The sequence below is a fragment of the Oncorhynchus clarkii genome, chromosome 18 (genome assembly GCF_045791955.1).
Source record: "Oncorhynchus clarkii lewisi isolate Uvic-CL-2024 chromosome 18, UVic_Ocla_1.0, whole genome shotgun sequence".
Classification (NCBI taxonomy): domain Eukaryota; kingdom Metazoa; phylum Chordata; class Actinopteri; order Salmoniformes; family Salmonidae; genus Oncorhynchus; species Oncorhynchus clarkii.
Genome location: NC_092164.1, coordinates 60,325,065 through 60,346,143, shown reverse-complemented (window position 1 = coordinate 60,346,143; position 21,079 = coordinate 60,325,065). Strand labels below are relative to the sequence as shown.

At 42.3% G+C, this 21,079-nt stretch overlaps 1 protein-coding gene across 1 annotated transcript; it reads left to right on the top strand.

Annotated features, from left to right (window-relative positions):
* Positions 1–141: 141 nt before the first annotated feature.
* On the top strand, positions 142–19,599 carry LOC139373803 (casein kinase II subunit alpha-like). The gene is made up of 13 exons (XM_071114810.1): positions 142–235; positions 9,299–9,433; positions 10,014–10,125; positions 11,800–11,901; positions 12,103–12,153; positions 12,282–12,341; positions 14,590–14,673; positions 15,316–15,426; positions 17,514–17,615; positions 17,935–18,035; positions 18,286–18,434; positions 18,686–18,775; positions 18,986–19,599. The coding sequence occupies exons 2-13, from the start codon at positions 9,333–9,335 to the stop codon at positions 19,096–19,098; spliced, it is 1,176 nt and encodes a 391-aa protein (XP_070970911.1). The 5' UTR covers positions 142–235; positions 9,299–9,332; the 3' UTR covers positions 19,099–19,599.
* The last annotated feature ends 1,480 nt before the right edge of the window (positions 19,600–21,079 follow it).

The window sequence follows — 21,079 nt, the reverse complement described above, 5'->3', positions numbered from 1 at the left end:
ATATAGTTAGTTACATTTCAGTCTGGGGTTTACTAACATCTTTTCATGTTGTTGCATTGCCCCTGGTTCTGATCTGCTTCGCTGCTACTAGCCTTCTTGTCTATGTAGTACCCATCAAATGAGTGCTGACATGCGCCACCCCGAGGAGTGGAGGTCTTGAGTAACTGCCCTCCTTTATCGAAAACTGGTTGCTGGAGTCCAGTGTCGCCATATTGTCATCCCGAAGCTCTGAGAGGTAATATACTGTATATTTTAATCGATTTTACCAGCGTTTAATTGTCCGATTTCAAATAGAATACATATGAATGTTTAGAGTCATTATCGTCTCGTGAAATGGATGTGATAGCTTGCTAGCTAACTTACTGTGAAGTGAGTTTTTCCCCGGCCACGGCTTGCTAGTGAGCGGCTAACTTTAGCCAGTTAGCAAGCTATTTCTTATCGTTGTGGCAAGGCGTAAACTAAGGCATCAGGATAGAAATGACTGAAATATCCTACTCACGTAGCTAGAATATAACACACACTAGCTTTAAAATCACTAAATGTTGACATTTTACTGTCGGGAAGCACCAGTTCGCTGGCTGTGCTAGGCTCATCGACTAATCCCAGACCCAGACTTGAGCCAGGAAAACCTGAGGCCTGTGTGGCCTTGTGACCGTGCGGTTATCAATCAATGAAAGGTGCTTTTTGGTAACGGTAACAAGAATACCACTGTGATGGGCAACGATGGCCTTAAATGTGCCTTTTAAAGATGTTACAATTTTTAAGCTATAGCTACTACCAGGAACTAACAAAGCATTGGTGAATGTCTAGCTAACCGGCTAACTAGTTGATGCTGCTATCAAGTAGGTAGCTAGCTACTAGTACCAACTAATATTGAATATAAATATATATTTAGGGATCTATTGATTAACTTTATTGTGTATTGTTGTAATCATTTAGTGCATTGTACAGGTGAATGACCATATCTAGCTAGCTAGTTGGGTTTACATATTCACAGCTGACATTCTGATAAATGTTGAGTCAGTCTGAAGCTAAAGTAAAGAGGACATTTTGTTCGATAGCTACTGTAGCTAGCTAATTTATGCAATGTCTCTTGTCTTACTACTTACTACTGTTCAATTACAATAATACAAATGTTTGCTTCTAGAAGCCATTAAATCTAATGAGTAATAACTCATAAATTTATTGAATGACCACAAGCTTGGCGCAAGCTCTGGCTACATCTTGTAGCTAATTGTATTACAGGGGAATTATAGCAAGGTAACTAACTAAAGTTAGATATCACATTTTAACATGTCTTTTTTGTCGTTTATCAGACGCTTTTACACAGAGCGAATTACAGGAGCAATTAGGGTTAAGTGCCTTGCTCAAGGGCACATCGACAGAGTTTTCACCTAGTCGGTTCTTGGATTCGAACCAGCACCTTGCACCTTTTCGTTACTTGCCCAACGCTCTTAACCGCTGGACTACCTGCCGCCCCATCTTTTTCAATTGCTCTCTTTCTGTGTTCATACAGACAGAGTAACTTCTGATAGGAAAATTAAGGAAATGGATCCAAGGTCCACAAATGTAGCTAATATGTTAGTTATTACTCATGTAGACCTTCTTGAATTGGGCTATGTTCCAGACTAACATCACATTTTTGGGCTTCACTTCTTGGTTTGCAATGGTAGCTGTAATGGTAGCTAGGACTAGCCTACATTTTCTGTATTGCCCCCACCAAAACCAGCTTCTATGAATCCAGACGGCCCTTACTGTTCAACCTTCAACTGGCATTTGATTTTGATACCAAACCTCTCCTGCCAATACCTTTCTCGCCCTGAGTAGCTCTTCTAACTACCATTCAAGGTGAAACCATGTTACCTGGACGGCAATATTTGTCAGCTGCTATGTAGGCTAGGTGTACTCTCACGGATCATGTCTGCCATGATCATTAGGCTAATGCCCCTCTGTCTTTCTATTGATGAAACCCAGTTTTTTTGCCATGCTATCTCGGACTATGCCTATTCAATAATTTGATATTTAATTGAGACAGTCGGTTTCAAACTTTGAAAGAAAATTGAATGTAGCCTATGTTTTGATCTTGCCTAGGTCTCATACAGTACAGTCTAAAATACTGAGATCCAGATCCCTTTTGCATTGGTTTTTCCTTTGAATTTTTGGGGTATTTTAGATTTGACTCCCTAGCTTTATATTTTCCCCTTTTAATCTACGAGGTCAACAAAGATCTGCCGTTGAGGGGCTGGCACATGTCTTGTGACTGGCTCTCATTTTGATAGAGGCATGTGACCTGAAGTTAGTTTAACCATGGTACTTACTGTTGAGCAAGACTGCTGACTTTAAGGTAGTGTGGAGACATGGGTGATTGTTGGAAGGGGGGCTTTGGAATCTCTGGAATGGTATTCATTCCAAAAAGTTATGCTGCAAAACACAGTAGCTGTTGTTTCTGGTTCACCTCGTACAAATCAAATTTTATGTCACATGCGCCAAATACAACCGGTGTAGTAGACCTTACAGTAAAATGCTTACATACAAGCCCTTAACCAACAATGCAAGAAAATACAAAAAAAGTAAGAAATAAAAGTAACATAATTAAAGAGCAGCAGTAAAATAACAATAGTGAGGCAATATACAGGGGGTACCGGTAAAAAGTCAATGTGCAGGGGCACCGGTTAGTCGAGGTAATTGAGGTAATATGTACATGTAGGTAGAGTTACTAAAGTGACTATGCTTAGATAGTAGCAGTGTAGAAGAGGGAGGGGGCGATGCAAATAGTCTGGGTAGCCATTTGATCAAATTAAATTTTATTGGCCACATACACATGGTTAGCAGATGCTAATGCAAGTGTAGTGAAATGCTTGTGCTTCTAGTTCCAACAGTGCAGTAATATCTAAGAAATAATCAAACGATTCCCAACAACTACCCAATACACACAAATTAAACAAGTAATCTAACAATTCCCCAACAACTCCCTAATACACACAAATCTAAAGGGGTCAATGAGAATATGTACATGAATATATGGATGAGCGATGGCCGAGCTGCATTGGCAAGGTGCAGTAGATGGTATAAAATACAGTATATACATGTGATATGAGTAATGTAAGCACTATTAAACTGCCATTGTTTAAAGTGGCATTTATTAAAGTGTCCAGTGAATGTTTCTCTTTTTTAAATTTATTGTAAAATTATTTATTTTTTTAAATAAATTTTACCCCTTTTTCTCCCCAATTTCGTGATGTCCAATTGTTGTAGTAGCTACTATCTTGTCTCATTGCTGCAACTCCCGTACGGGCTCGGGAGAGACGAAGGCTGAATGTCATGCGTCCTCCGATACACAACCCAACCAGCCGTACTGCTTCTTAACACAGCGCGCATCCAACCCGGAAGCCAGCCGCACCAATGTGTCGGAGATAGAAGCTGTTTGTCAATCTCTCGGTCCCAGCTTTGATGCACCTGTGCTGACCTCGCCTTCTGGATGATAGCGGGGTGAACAGGCAGTGGCTCGGGTGGTTCTTGTCCTTGATGATCTTTTTGTCCTTCTTGTGACATCGAGTGCTGTAGGTGTCCTGGAGGGCAGGTAGTTTGCCTCCGGTGATGCGTTGCACAGACCGCACCACCCTCTGGAGAGCCTTGTGGTTGTGGGTGGTGCAGTTGCCGTACCAGGCGGTGATACAGCCTGATAGGATGCTCTCGATTGTGCATCTGTAAAAGTTTGTCATGGTTTTGGGTGACAAGCCAAATTTCTTCAGCCCCCTGAGGTTGAAGAAGGGCTGTTGCGCCTTCACCACACTGTCTGTGTGGGTGGACAGTTTCAGTTTGTCTGTGATGTGTACGCCCAGGAACTTAACTTTCCACCTTCTCCACTGCTGACCCTTCGATGTGGATAGGGGGGTGCTCCCTCTGCTGTTTACTGAAGTCCACGATCATCTCATTTGTTTCATTGACGTTGAGTGAGAGGTTGTTTTCCTGACGCAACGCTCCGAGTGCCCTCACCTCCTCCCTGTAGGCTGTCTCGTCGTTGTTGGTGATCAAGCCTACTACTGTTGTGTCGTCTGCAAATTTGGTGATTTGAGTTGGAGGTGTGCATGGCCACGCAGACATGGGTGAACAGGGAGTCTAGGAGAGGGCACTACCTCTATAGTGCCTTGCGGTCGGAGGCTGAGCAGTTACAATGCACAAGTCTCTGTTAAATTTGAGGCGGCTTTGGTGTTTTGGTTTGAGTGGAATGTCTACTTGTTTCAAGTTTTGGATTTGAAGCCATTGTGAGATTGTGTGCCATTGTCATATTGTGAGGCAATATGGGGTTGTGTTAGTGTTTCCCTTTGTTGCAGTAACGACAGGTTGAATGCCCGTTAGGGTTGGGCGATGTTTATTAGGATAGTTTCGGATATTGAAGATTGTTGATGGTTACATCATCGTGATGTGACGAACAATGTTTAGCCAATTTCAACATGACTGGCACCATACAGTAAAGCGATGACTGGGCAGCCCACAACGGGGCCATGCCAAGTGGCCTATTCCTTTGCTATAGCCAGCATTAAAAAAAATGATAGAAAAATAACTAACTGTAACTGAAAAAATGTCATTTGGAAAGTTTGAGGTGAGGGAGAAAGGATGGTGGAACAAGTATTGTTAGCATTGTTAAGTAACTTACTATCTGGATCGTATTCTCCGTTAGCTAGCCAGAGAATTGTTGACCAACATTAGCCAACTTAACTGATCAAATAATTGAGTTTATGGTGTGAAAACTAGCTGGCTAATAAAGTCAGACATCAGATGAGCCAACGTTAGTAACCTAACCAATTCGCTATAGTATTAATTGGTATACGACTCCTTGCCGTTCCTCAAGTTATAACGCGTTAGTTGCTTAGGACCCTGGCGATCTGTGTGAAATGTTAACTAGCTAACGAAAGAACGACTATCTGTGAACTGTTTTCACTCTACATTATGTGGTTAATTTTCAGAATGAGAGAATTAGGTGAAAATGAGGTGTTCCTTGTTAAACAAGTGGATTCAGGGATCAAGTGTAGCTGGAGCCAGGCCTGGCTTAAGCTGGATGCCACTATAGAGGTGAAAGGAACACCACACACTTTCCCTCTTTCAATACAGTGGATAAAAAGGGGTATCCAGGTGTACTCTCTGACTGAAAGAGATCAATTATGCCAACAAAGGGTCTCATGTTCTGCTGGCACATTGTAGAACAGTTGTCGACAATGTAATAATGTGCAGTGTAGCCCAAATATATGGCTTTTGTTGTGTTGAACTTGACAGTAACACTTGTGTGTGAGTGAGGGGGAATTATTACATTTTTTACTCTGTGAATGTTATTTTTGCACACATGTAGCCTTGTGCACTTGATCGATGTCTACTATAGTGGCCACTGTAATAGGGCAAAAATACAATGCCTGTTTGCTTCATTCTATTTCTACTTTTTAAGATGTTTTCTCAAGTGCGATATTTAGATGTGTGTGTGGTCACAAGCATTCTATTATAAAGGCTGTCATGGCTAACTGCAATATTAGTGTATTGTTTTTTCTCAAGACTCGAGTGTCATTTGCAGTTAATTCTAGGCAACAAATAACATTGGATTGCTTTCTTTACATTTTTTAGGTTGTGAGTTAGGTTCACATTAACCACGTTTTATTTTACACACAGAGACTGGTCATGTAGATCATGTTCTTTGTTGTTTAAAATCTGCATTTCCCCCTAGCAGGGATTTTGTTTGGCATGTTTCAGTGCAAATAAAAAAAGTCACCAATTTGGGCCCTCACCAGTTTGCATCCCTGGTTATGGGATGTGTTTTTCTCCATTGTTTTTGATGGTAGGCCACTCTGGTAGGCCTACATTATGATCAAATAGCCACTGTAGCCTACTTGGCCACTGTTTAAACTGTAACTTAAAGCTCTCCTGAAGTTGCACAGAATTTTCATAGCATTCAAGTTTGTGCTCAGCAGACCTGAAATTTGCCCAGTGGTGATTTATTTTGTTGTCGTTGAGGGAACATTGGTCATCATGTATCTTATTTGTCCAACACAACTATCACACGCGCACAGCATACAGAGCCTATTTTGAGTGGGATTTCTCCTGCAGCTCCTCAGCTGGTTGCTGCTGGAGTAATACGTGTGCTTTCATTGCACAACAATTCTAAATGCAACCAAGGGTTAGAAACTTGGTGTCCGCTTAAAAAGAGCTACTATTTTTATTTCTTAACTGGTAATTGAAGCACACCTCCCATTCACCATTCAGGTGCAGGCAACAGGCTGTCAGCAAGTCACCCACTATTTTACAATGTGAGCTGAATGCCGTATGCATTTTGAAAACATGCTTAATTGTTTGAAACCTGAATGTTTTATTTCATATTATGAGGCCTTGCCTTGCTTCAATGTAGCCTATAGGCAAAATCCGACCACTTACGTTTCAAGTTTGGGGAAGCTTACAATTTATCTGACCATTTCTACCGTTCTGCGTGCCAGTGATTTTCATATGCGCGTTTCCGTGGGACAGTTTCATTTCAATACCGATTTTGTTTCTCAAAATCATTGTCACGTGGTTAATCATAAAAAGCTGAATTAAAATGAAAAATCGAAAAGTCAACTAATGCGAGATCACCAGCTTCTGCCATATGGACACATTGATACACTGTGATCCATTGGTGGCTAAAGAAATGAGCGCATGGAACTCATAGCCTATATGCAGGCAAATGCAACAGTAGGCCTATAGCTTCCATTGCTCTTTCACACCGAGGATTGGTGATTATCGAGGGGGAGATTGTTAGTGAGCCATTTGAAAATCTTTCCATGTTGAATTTGGTAGTTTTATTTGACCCCCCCAGTTTTCTGAGCAAAAAAAAAAAACATTGTTTAGCTCCAAGTGATTTTTATTTGGAAAATCTTTTCCCAAGTATTTCCACGCATAATGGACAAATCTAAGCAAGGTTTGAAATAATGTTTTTGTCAAATATATCTGTTTGGGTTTCTTGCGGTCAATTTGCAGTCTTCAAATGATTTGTAATTATGTTCCGGCGCCCCGACCAATGAGCTCAAGAAAAAACCAGGCTGCGTCTGAATCTAGTTGATGATCTTTAATCTATTATAATTCGCAATGCATGATTAAAAAAACATACAAAATTCTACATTACCGCGCAGCAGTCCAGGTACTTCTATGCGCGCTTCCTCGACATCAGGACAGAGAAACCAGACACATGCTCACATGAAGCACTCCAAACAAAAGACAATGGAAGAAATAGACAAATCTCCTAAATTGTGTCTATGAAATAAACCAAGACTTCTTTCTCACAAGTGGTTGTGAACTCTGCAAACAACCGTTTCCCCTCCGAGATGGAGAACGGTAAATGACTAATACATGAATTAACAGAAAATGAATGTAACCAAATGACAGGGATTAACGTTACATGTAGAATTGGTGACATGAAATTAGGATTTAAAAAATAATTTAAGAATCAAAGGGCAAAAATAATTCACACAATGAAACGATGAATGTTCAAGAATTGGCGGGAGACAGCTCAGACATTCTGGAAAGAGACTCGCCTATATCTTCAACACACCCCTCACCTTGTCTCAACATTTTAAATTAAACTTGAGACATTATCTTCACATATTTTAGACAGGAGTAAGTATATAATATTCCTATTGGACCCACCACTATGCCATTTATCTCCTGTTCTATTGGTTTTCATATCAACTTTCTTTCGTTGCCCCGAAGCCAAAGTTACAATCCTAGTCATGTTAGCAACACATTCATCTTTAGATTCCCCCTCTTTCTAGGTTTCTAACAGAGATTTTCATCTGTCACATATGGAACTGCTATAAGGTACACTGTTTTAGAATGGAATTTTCCCAGGTGTTCTGTTTTAGAATGGCGTTTTCCCATGAATTGCATTTTTATTGGCTGCTTCATTCATTTCTGTTAAGATGCATTACCATAATGTAAATGTGATTTTGGAACATACCACCTCGTGGATTCTGCACCCAATACATATGGGTCCAGTAAATGTCTCAAATGGCCGGTAAATTAAAATCTTCACGGTCACGTTGTCCGGCGCCACACTTTCCTAACGGAGACCCTGCAGCATACATCAGTTCGGTTTGCTTCTAGCAGAACTCAGCTAGACGAAACAAATGTATGTGCTCGCATAGCCTACTCCTTAAAGACCTTAGTTTGCAAATTTTGAAAAAAGCTCGGTTTGTCCCTTTTGAGCCACCGTAGCAACAACATACCCAGTAACACTTCCTCAAAATGAGCAGAATTAATCAAGAAATCTGTAAAAAAAAAAAAAAATATATATATATATATATATATATATATATATATATATATATATATATATATATATATATATATATATATATATATATATATATTGCCAATGAGAGCTTAGTCGTGCAATTTTACATCTAAGATGTTCGGTGCAGTATTTCTGAAGTGAAAAAAATTGCATGAAATCTAGTCGTCTCTCATTGAATGGCAACAAACACTTAATTGAAGAATTCCGTCCATAGTTCACACTCCTGGGAGTTGTACTATTGAGCAATCACAGACGAAGGGGTGTAGACTTCGGCTGCCGAACTTCTTCTTCAATTTTTTGTGTGTGTATGAACAGCAGGAAAAAATCTGCCATAGACCAAAATGAAAATAAATTTCACAAAATGTTTTGACTGGGAAGCTAAGCTCAAGACCGCGCTACTCCCCTCCTCCCACCTTTTTAAAATGACATTGGTAGCCTCCCAGTTACCATAGTGTCAACACCTCGTAAACAGCTATTGTGTCTAGTTGCCTGGGGAACACAATGCATTCATTCTGTTGCTAGGTTAAATGTTGCGTTAACAAAACTTGTATGTTTTTTATTTCACCTATATTTTGTCTAGAGGCCATGTTTTTTCCTGGTTTATTGATTCAGGAGCTGAAATCCAATTGGCTCTGAGAGTAGGCCCAGTCAAATTTCCTGCAAAATATTTTTTTTTCCAGAGTAACCGCCCACATGGTGACCATTTGGAACGAGAGGCTGAGGCTCTAGGATAGGCTGTGATGACAAAAACACCCTGGTTTCATATCGCTCAACCTATAGTTGATATTATCTGGAGTCTGGACTCAAAGTAGGTCATAGGAGTCATTATGCCTTTAGCCATGTCGATGCAGCCAGTGAAGTGCATCGTGGGACTTTGGTGGCTTCTCCACACTGGTCCATCCATGTTAAAGTGTGTGTGTGTGTGCTTCTCTCTCACTGTCTGTTTAATGAATTTCTATGGTTTTCTTTTCTCCCCCACCTGACCCGTAGGTCCTGAGGAGAGAGCCTTTGCTTCCACCTGAAGATGTCTGGCCCGGTCACCAGCCGATCCCGGGTTTACCCCGATGTGAACACACAGAGACCCCGGGAGTACTGGGACTACGAGTCACACGTTGTGGAGTGGGGGTGAGCTGAGCTAGTCGTCAAGCCATCTGATTGGTCGGTGGCGGCAGCACCACACCCTTACCCTATTCGATGTTGGACACAGCAGCAGGACCAAAAAAATACCTTGATTTTTTTTTTGGGGGGGGGGGGGGGGTTCCACAAAATGTAATGCATAGAATGGTCCTTTGGAGGAAAGGTTGTTGACATATATTTGTCATGTGTATATAAAAGCATAATTGACCATCATTTGTGAGGAATCACTACAACAGAGACTTATCAGGGTCAAGTTCAGCAGAGCGGGGCTGAACTGTGTGGAATTGGAATGTTCAGATGGAAATATATGAAGTAGAACAAACATTCTCTGAAATGTAGAACAAGGTGTCATGTGGGCTTTATTCGTGACATTTCTATCTGCAACATTCCACAACGTTTGCCTACTGAACATGGCCCTGGTGCATTGCAGGTCTAATCTAAAATGTGGAATGTGCCAGCTTTATCATCAGGTATCAGTGTTAACTATCAGTTGGGGGAATCAGGGCTCATCTGTGTTAACATTGTTGTGAATATTACTCATTGTTATATTTGTCTGTCTGTCCCTCAGGAATCAAGATGACTACCAGCTGGTGCGAAAGCTCGGCCGGGGCAAATACAGCGAAGTGTTTGAAGCTATCAACATCACAAACAACGAGAAAGTAGTCGTCAAAATACTCAAGGTACTGGCGCAGGACTTCACCCTATTGAGACCCAGTGTGTTTCTTTCAAATATATGTTTTGAATGTTTTTTTGACCCTTTATTAACCTCTCTAGGGTAAGTGGAACGGTAGCTTCTCAACTGTCAACAGCCAGTGAAACTGCAGGGCGCCAAATTAGAAACAACAGAAATCCCATAATTAAAATTCCTCAAACATGCATGTATTTTACACCATTTGAAATATATACTTGTTGTAAATCCAGCCACAGTGTCCGATTTCAAAAAGGCTTTACGACGAAAGCAAACCAAACGATTATGTTAGGTCGGAGCCAAGTCACAGAAAAACACAGCCATTTTTCCAGCCAAAGAGAGGAGTCACAAAAATCAGAAATATAGATCAAATGAATCACTAACCTTTGATGATCTTCATCAGATGACACTCATAAGACTTCATGGTACACAATACATGTATCTTAGTTTACATTGGAGCGTTATGTTCAGTAGTTCCAAAACATCCAGTGATTTTGCAGAGAGCCACATCAATTCACAGAAATAGTCATAATAAACATTGATAAGCGATACAAGTGTTATTCACAGAATTAAAGATATACTTGCAACCGCTGTGTCAGATTTTTTTTTAAAACTGTTCGGAAAAAGCAAACCATGAAATAATCTGAGTACGGCGCTCAGATGAAAAAATCAAGCCAAATTGATATCCGCAATGTTGGAGTCAACATTAGTCAGAAATAGCATTATAAATATTCACTTACCTTTGATGATCTTCATCAGAATGCACTCCCAGGAATCCCAGTTCCACAATACATTTTGGATTTGTTCCATAAAGTCCATTTATGTCCAAATAACTCCTTTTGGTTCGCACGTTCAGTACACAATCTAAACTCACGACACGCAGGCAGGTCCAGGCAAAAGTTCAGACGAAAAGTTTCGTTACAGTCCGTAGAAACATGTCAAACGATGTATAGAATCAATGTTTAGGATGTTTTTAACATAGATCTTCAATAATATTCCAACCGGAGAATTCCTAAAGACGATTGACATCTAGTAGAAGCCTTAGGAAGTGCAACAGGACCAATATCCCACTGTATCTTCAAAAACTACAAACCTCAGATTTCCCACTTCCTGGTTGGATTTTTTATCAGGTTTTCGCCTGCCATATGAGTTCTGTTATACTCACAGACATCATTCAAACAGCTTTAGAAACTTCAGAGTGTTTTCTATCCAAATCTACTAATTATATGCATATTCATAGTTTAATATGGGCACGCTTTTCATCCAAAATTCCCAAAGCTGCCCCCTACCCTAGAGAAGTTAAAGACAGAGGGGGAGACGGGCTTGTGGGAGTAACAGTGGGAAGGCTGGAGTCAGGGGTGGAGCGTGTCTCTGCTGGGGAGAGACAAACATACATACATACATACATACATACATACATACATACTACCTCTAGACCACAGGCTCTGCAACTCAGACCCAAAGTTATTGAAGCTGTGGATGGGTTTCACTAAGAGATTGGCAGCTAGTCTTTTACCTGTTATTTGGCCAATGACTGATGATTATGAATGGGCCATATAGCAGGGTTCCCCAATAGGCGGCCTATGTTAATTGTTAATTGACAGAAGCTCTGTCAAACATTCTCTTTGCCCAATCTCTCGGTCTGTTCTTCTCTCGTGCTCAACAGCCAGTAAAAAAGAAGAAAATCAAGCGAGAAATCAAGATTCTAGAAAACCTGCGAGGCGGCCCCAACATCATCTCACTTCTAGACATCGTCAAGGATCCAGTGGTCAGTTTCATCAACCTACCAATAACACATGCCATCATGCTGCTCGGTACATATCATATGACATTTTGGCTACCACTCTCGCTGAAAATCCAGCTGAATCTGGTATGAATCTGCTATTTAATGGTAGTTTATACTGATCATGTTTGGTCTGTTTTTCAAAAGAAATGGTATTGTTTTTTTTATTGTATTTTTTTATTTCAGTCTCGGACTCCAGCTCTGGTCTTTGAACACGTCAACAACACAGACTTCAAGGTAAGAAGAATCACAGTTAATTTTTATCCAGTCAAAATGGAAGCTGAAGCTTTGACCACATGCCTCTATTACTTCCCTCATGGTAGCATTCTGCTGAAATGTCTTCAGTTTTTCTTCTCTTTTTGCAGCAATTGTATCAAACGCTATCTGACTACGACATACGGTTCTACATGTATGAGATCTTGAAGGTAAGACCCCATTATTGTAACCTATAACTGGTTGTGCCTCCCAAATGGCACCCTGTTTTCTATATAGTGAACTATAATGGAATATGGTGCATTTAGGGACACCGTCTGGGTGATTGAGACTGGAGCTTCTCCAATCCCCCCTGATTGAAATAGCGTTATGTTGTTCAGAACTTCAGCTTTAAGTCGCAGCACTATAGAGTTGGGTGATTTATTAGGATAGTATCGGATACCAAAGATGATTGACGGCAATTGTCGATGGTGACGTCATCGTGATGTGACAGACGATGTTTAGCCATTTACAGAATGCAAGAGAACGATGTAAACGGAGCTAAGATTTTTTATTTTATAGCGGTCACTCCGGTGTCTAATTATTTTAAAAGATGAATTTTGGCTAAAGCCTAATCCTGCCCCGCCCCACTCCTGCTGTTGCTGAGGGCCTCTCACTCTTCACCATGGTGATCAGGACAGGCGAGAGAGAGGCGCCTCATATGGAGGAGACGTGTTAAAGACGAGGATTTATCTGAGTGGACAGGCCTGACACGTCGCACCTCTCTCTGTGCTGCCAACCACAACCCCAGCTCAGCACAACCCATCTCCAGCCCCAGCTCAGCACAACCCATCTCCAGCCCCAGCTCAGCACAACCCATCTCCAGCCCCAGCTCAGCACAACCCATCTCCAGCCCCAGCTCAGCACAACCCATCTCCAGCTCAGCACAACCCATCTCCAGCCCCAGCTCAGCACAACCCATCTCCAGCCCCAGCTCAGCACAACCCATCTCCAGCTCAGCACAACCCATCTCCAACCCCAGCTCAGCACAACCCATCTCCAGCCCCAGCTCAGCACAACCCATCTCCAGCCCCAGCTCAGCACAACCCATCTCCAGCCCCAGCTCAGCACAACCCATCTCCAGCTCAGCACAACCCATCTCCAGCCCCAGCTCAGCACAACCCATCTCCAGCCCCAGCTCAGCACAACCCATCTCCAGCCCCAGCTCAGCACAACCCATCTCCAGCCCCAGCTCAGCACAACCCATCTCCAGCTCAGCACAACCCATCTCCAGCCCCAGCTCAGCACAACCCATCTCCAGCCCCAGCTCAGCACAACCCATCTCCAGCCCCAGCTCAGCACAACCCATCTCCAACCCCAGCTCAGCACAACCCATCTCCAGCCCCAGCTCAGCACAACCCATCTCCAGCCCCAGCTCAGCACAACCCATCTCCAGCCCCAGCTCAGCACAACCCATCTCCAGCTCAGCACAACCCATCTCCAGCCCCAGCTCAGCACAACCCATCTCCAGCCCCAGCTCAGCACAACCCATCTCCAGCTCAGCACAACCCATATCCAGCCCCAGCTCAGCCAGGAGTATTTATACCACAGCTGCTCCTCACGTGGCTGCTTTTCAACTAGCTACAGGAAAACCACTATGCCTGAGACTTCATGAGTATATTATTATTCAGTTTACACTGTAGCCTGTATGGATGGATACAAACCTGCGTGTTTTATAATTATTTCAATAGCATTTTTAAGCATTTTACCCGTTGACTTGATCTCTGAGGACAATGGGAATATACTTGACTTTTGTTTGTCCTCAGCATCTTTCTTTTGAAGACACCTGATGTTTAAAAAAAAACAAGGCTCTAAAAATGGCAGTACTATGGACAGGGTTCACTTAGGTTTGCTGCTCTACAACAGCTCTGTCTCAAGACAGTGGTAGCAGCCTTGTTGATTCCTACTGCCAATCATGGGACAGAAAGCTGCAGATCTCCAGGAGCAGGGTTGATGAGAATATAATGTTGACGGTTTCAGTGGGATTATTGTAAAACTATAATACGTTATTAATAAAAGTCTATTTTAGTGATGTATAGTGTGTGTAGGGTCACATGCTGCCGGTGGGAAAGCAAATCAATCATTACACCACTGATGATAATACCCAATAGGTGTGTTGGCCAAGTGTTTTCCATTATGTTTTGGTCACTAGGACTTAATGCAGCCATAAAGATGACTCGCAAGGTCTTTCTCCCCACTTCATTGGCTGGAATACGTTAGAGAGACCTGTTATCCACCTGTGAGCACCGTGGCTATGTTCAGTACGCACAAAACGCTCACAAACTGGGAGGTACTATCTGAACTTGGCCGATGAGAAATGCTTGCTGCTTTTGTTTTCCGTTGCAAAACGTTTTTCCACGGTGTGCCGTAGTGAACGTGAGCCAGTTGTCAGCTGTTTCTCCTCTCTGTTCACACCCTCAGGCTCTGGACTACTGTCACAGTATGGGAATCATGCACAGAGACGTCAAGCCACACAACGTCATGATCGACCACGAACACAGAAAGGTACTGGCCTATCCCTCCCTTTTCCCTCCCTCCCTTCTCTACTCTGATTGGCTAATGTACGTGTGGTCACAGAGACCAACTTATGGCCGGAGTATTTCCTGCTGCTGTTGGGTTTAGTTGGTTCACAAAGCACTCATCTGTGATTGGTCCAATTGTGGCATACAAGAAATTTAGCCAATCGTTGACTAGCTTGTGAGTGTGTAACCACCACAGTAGAAAGCTCAACATGAATCTTTCCCCAATAGAGAACTACTCAGCACAACCCCTCTGAGGGGTCTAATGGGACCTTTTCATTCACTTGGTAGGATAATTCATGTTGCCTCTTGAGGTAAGACAAATTTCAGAGATAGACTTTGGTTTATTTTTCTAATATGATATAAAACTAATCATATTTATTTACTAAGGTTCGGTCCCCCATTGTGACTATTAAACATAGAAATCTCATAAATTAATTGATAATTTATTTGATTCTGTATATACAAATGACAATTCATGCACTCCCCACACACACACACACACACACACATTTTTTTGACAAAGTCCTGAGTGTGTTGATTTAATCCATCTATATGAATATTAGTCCTGGCCGTTGGATTCTAATAATGTTTTCAAACTAACTGGATTTCATCTTCTGTCTCCAAGCTTCGCCTTATAGACTGGGGTTTGGCAGAGTTCTACCACCCTGCTCAGGAGTACAACGTACGAGTGGCTTCCCGATACTTCAAGGGTCCAGAGCTGCTGGTCGACTACCAGGTTAGTCAGGCGTCGTGCCCCATTGAACACGGCCCTGTTTTGTCAGCTTTCTTCTAAAGACAAATATACTGTATTCCTACTGCATTGATCTGGGGAACAATCGACTGTCGTATAGCTATGGTTCTTGGTTTACTTTCGTCCTCAGAAGATTGAATTAGATGCATCTGTTCTGTACAATGTAGGTTTATGCCACATTTTATCCAGAAAATAAATCATGCAGATGTCATTTCACATCTGCCCAGAACACCGTCCCGAAAAAACCCCCACTCAAAATGTAAAAAGGGATCATTTCACATCTGCCCAGAACACCGTCCCGAAAAAACCCCCACTCAAAATGTAAAAAGGGATCATTTCACATCTGCCCAGAACACCGTCCCGAAAAAAACCCCACTCAAAATGTAAAAAGGGATCATTTCACATCTGCCCAGAACACCGTCCCGAAAAAACCCCCACTCAAAATGTAAAAAGGGATCATTTCACATCTGCCCAGAACACCGTCCCGAAAAAACCCCCACTCAAAATGTAAAAAGGGATCATTTCACATCTGCCCAGAACACCGTCCCGAAAAAACCCCCACTCAAAATGTAAAAAGGGATCATTTCACATCTGCCCAGAACACCGTCCCGAAAAAACCCCCACTCAAAATGTAAAAAGGGATCATTTCACATCTGCCCAGAACACCGTCCCGAAAAAACCCCCACTCAAAATGTAAAAAGGGATCATTTCACATCTGCCCAGAACACCGTCCCGAAAAAACCCCCACTCAAAATGTAAAAAGGGATCATTTCACATCTGCCCAGAACACCGTCCCGAAAAAACCCCCACTCAAAATGTAAAAAGGGATCATTTCACATCTGCCCAGAACACCGTCCCGAAAAAACCCCCACTCAAAATGTAAAAAGGGATCATTTCACATCTGCCCAGAACACCGTCCCGAAAAAACCCCCACTCAAAATGTAAAAAGGGATCATTTCACATCTGCCCAGAACACCGTCCCGAAAAAACCCCCACTCAAAATGTAAAAAGGGATCATTTCACATCTGCCCAGAACACCGTCCCGAAAAAACCCCCACTCAAAATGTAAAAAGGGATCATTTCACATCTGCCCAGAACACCGTCCCGGAAAAACCCCCACTCAAAATGTAAAAAGGGATCATTTCACATCTGCCCAGAACACCGTCCCGAAAAAACCCCCACTCAAAATGTAAAAAGGGATCATTTCACATCGCCCAGAACACCGTCCCGAAAAAACCCCCACTCAAAATGTAAAAAGGGATCATTTCACATCTGCCCAGAACACCGTCCCGAAAAAACCCCCACTCAAAATGTAAAAAGGGATCATTTCACATCTGCCCAGAACACCGTCCCGAAAAAACCCCCACTCAAAATGTAAAAAGGGATCATTTCACATCTGCCCAGAACACCGTCCCGAAAAAACCCCCACTCAAAATGTAAAAAGGGATCATTTCACATCTGCCCAGAACACGTCCCGAAAAAACCCCCACTCAAAATGTAAAAAGGGATCATTTCACATCTGCCCAGAACACCGTCCCGAAAAAACCCCCACTCAAAATGTAAAAAGGGATCATTTCACATCTGCCCAGAACACCGTCCCGAAAAAACCCCCACTCAAAATGTAAAAAGGGATCATTTCACATCTGCCCAGAACACCGTCCCGAAAAAACCCCCACTCAAAATGTAAAAAGGGATCATTTCACATCTGCCCAGAACACCGTCCCGAAAAAACCCCCACTCAAAATGTAAAAAGGGATCATTTCACATCTGCCCAGAACACCGTCCCGAAAAAACCCCCACTCAAAATGTAAAAAGGGATCATTTCACATCTGCCCAGAACACCGTCCCGAAAAAACCCCACTCAAAATGTAAAAAGGGATCATTTCACATCTGCCCAGAACACCGTCCCGAAAAAACCCCCACTCAAAATGTAAAAAGGGATCATTTTTTTTGTTTTATTAAAAATTCACCTCAATAACCTACATCTAATTTAATTCTACTGTCGCCTTTTCCTTGACGTATTCTGTGGTCTGATGTTTTGACACCATTCCCTGTTGACTGTCCCTGTATAGATGTACGACTACAGTTTAGACATGTGGAGCTTGGGCTGCATGCTGGCCAGTATGATCTTCAGGAAGGAGCCTTTCTTCCACGGACACGACAACTATGACCAGGTGAGAGCTCAGCCATCCTATCAAATCAACCAAACTATACATCAATCAATTGTATTTGTTTATAGATACTTTAGTTTATTTAGTAAATATTTTCTTAACTCTGCATTGTTGTTAAGGGCTTGTAAGTATTTCACGGTAAGGTACATCTGTTGTATTCGGCGCATGTGACAAAATTTGATTTGATTATAACATTACTTTATTGTCCAATGGCATGTCTGCTGCTTTATCCCCTCTGATAGACAACTAGTAGTAGTGGTTCTAGTGATGTTCGGGCAGCCCTCCATTGTTTAATGCATGTCATGTCCCGTTTGTTTTGCAGCTTGTACGAATCGCAAAAGTCCTGGGCACAGAAGACCTGTATGACTACATCGACAAATACAACATTGAGCTAGACCCAAGGTTCAATGACATCCTGGGCAGGTAGGTTGGTCTCAAATCGCATAAGTTGTTAGTGTTGCGTCTGTCTGTCAGTTTGAGCAATGAGACAAGGCGTAGAATCACAATGACTGACTAGTTATTTTGGATGCAGTGTGATTTGTAGATCAGCGATTCTGCACATTCCGGCTGCAATAGTCAATCTAGTTCAGAGATTCTGCGCATTCTGTCTGACCGTGAGGAGAGGCTGTGTCCATGTTGTGTTCTGTCTATGACCGTTTAGTCTGTGTCCCAGGCATTCCCGTAAGCGGTGGGAGAGGTTTGTCCACAGTGAGAACCAGCACCTGGTCAGCACTGAGGCACTGGACTTCCTGGACAAGCTGCTGCGTTACGACCACCACGCCCGCCTCACCGCCCGGGAGGCCATGGAACATCCCTACTTCTGTGAGCTCCACCTCTTAAATAGCTTACATACTTAACATGCATGGTCAGAGTGGAGGCCATTGATTCCTCCTACTTCTGTGAGCTGCGAGTCATTCCTACCGTACTATATATACACACACTTCTTCCCATTGTTCACAGGAATGTATTGAACTCTGAGGTCACGGTTGTGATGCATAGCTGCGTTTGTGTCTGAAATATCTGCTGCATCTCTGTGGCCTTAGCTTGCTTTTCTGTCATTCTCTGTCTGTCAGACCCCATTGTGAAAGACCAGGCGAGGATGGGCTCTATATCAGGGCTGTCGACTGGTTCTACCCCAGTCAGCTCCTCCAGTATGATGACAGGTAACAAACACGGGGTCTGATGATATGAGGTGTCTGCAGGGGTCATAACAGTATGTGGTTGTTCTGAAGAGATGATTCTACAGCTGGCCAAGGAGGACTGTTAATTATAGAATCAGTTTTTATGTGAATATTTTCTTCTTAGGGAAGACCCCAGACTCTTCCTCTGACCCTGTTTTCTTCCTCTGACCCTGTTTTCTTCCTCTTCTCCAGGCATCACTTCCATGTCCTCGTCGCAGCCCCTGGCTAACGTGGCGGGCTCTCCTGTGATCTCTTCCCCCAGTGCTCTGGCCACGCAGGTCCCAGCCGCCGGGGCCCAGCCCTGAAAGGTGCTCTCAGCCTGGGGCCCGGGACGGACCCACTGCCCCTGTCTGGCCCGGCCTACCAAGCCCTCAGCAGGTCCAGGCAACAATCATTTTTATGTTGAGTATAACAAAGAGAGAGAGAAAAAAAGATATTAGGTTCCCCTTTTTTCTTTTACCATACAATAATTATATATTGAGATCCGGGCGCACAACGAGAGACAGAAAAAAGAAGATAAAACAAACATTACTTGCGTCTGTGTCCGGATAAAAACAGTAGCTGCGTTCTTTCATAATGAGTGTCTAGAAATGCAACTACAATGTAGAAATGAAGCAAAATGGATAATAAAATGTATTTTATATGTCCCTAAAGTACTTTTGTTTGAGGTGGTTTTCTATGGGCCAGAGGTTGTTATCATTTTCTAGTGTTTTTGTTTTCTAATCAACCGTTAGTGGTCACATGAAATGACTCATGGGTTGCATGTAACACTTTTTGTTTGTTAAATACATTTCTTCTGTTGGTCATATAGTTTCAACATTGAATTTCTCTCTATAGAACGGCACCCCCCCGTAGTTATTTTCAATGTTATTCGTAATGTTCTTATCACGAGGCATTTTCACAATGATTATGCTTGTTATTTAGTTGTGGCTATTCAAGGCTCATTGAACAACCATTTTGTACAAGAGTTAAGGTGACATATGACATTGTGTTTATAAAATGTGTTCAATAAGCCCATGTTGTTGTAGTTTACTGGCTAGTTGAGACTTCACTGGCTCATTGTTTTACTTTAGTTTAAGAGACCTCACTGTCCCAGTTTTACTAAATGAGGAGTTGACTTGTTTGAAGCTGAGATGATAAATGATCACACACGTATAGAAACCTAAGTCTGCTAGTTTCTTACCTTCCGGAAAAGCACCAAGATTAATTATTGAATCTCCTTTTTTTGTACAATTTGAATGATATATATACTTACATGGTTGTTTAATTAATGAGCCCAGGAATGGAATTTTTCACTCTGTAGCTAAAGGGTTATCATGAGTTCAAATGGATTCATAAGAGTTATTGTGAGAGGCTGCAGCTCAAACAGTGGGTGAAGAAGAGTTTGCACTCAAGGCTCTCTGGATAAGTATCTGCTAAATTACTCAAATCTAAGGTAGGACTAGGGTTCAGTATCTGTCGGGTGGGGAAATGAAGGCTTTTATTTTTTACTGGGAGCTACAACCTGAACTTATCCAATAAGTGGTTTTTTTTATAGCAAAACCCTTTGCTTTGGTGTACCCTACTGAATCATTGCCCAGTAGATTTGGTTATGCACTATGCAGAAATCGCTCAGCCATGAACTGGTTGCAAACATTCTAATAGTCTGCTTATTTTCAGTTTGTGATAAAACAAGTATGGTGTAGAGTAATTGTTCCATCTCAACCGCTGTGAAATATTTTCAGCTGTTTTGAACCTAGTGAACAAAGCAAAAATGTCACTTAACAGGACGCATAGAAACAGATCTATAACTCACATTTCTATATGAATTTGGTCAGGTAGCCCAAAAAGTGACATGTTGCAGGTTTAAGTGGAAAAGCCCTGGCCCACATGTGAATGCGAATATCACATTGAAAAGACAGATCTGGTGGAACACATTGCTGATGCGTACAGGCTACTGACACCACATACAGTGGCAACAACACTCCGCCCACAATAAAGGTGTGTTGTTGGAGCAAGAGGGACCTTTTTTCATGCCTAGCCTTTGAGGAATGTGTTTTGTGGCTTCATAAAGGCTGGCTACTGCCATCAAGTTGTTGTGTTGTCAGATTTAGCCTACTGCATTTGAATATAGCGTGGGAAAAGGGCATCTAGACACTGTGGATGCATTTAAATATAGGTGTAGATGCATGACTTGTTCAGATTTCCATGATTAGAATATAAAAGCTGCATGAACTGTCAAGTCTAGCCCTGGCATTACAGTTGGGGGCATTCATCAGCAGCAGGGATGGGAGTCACAAGGAGGAT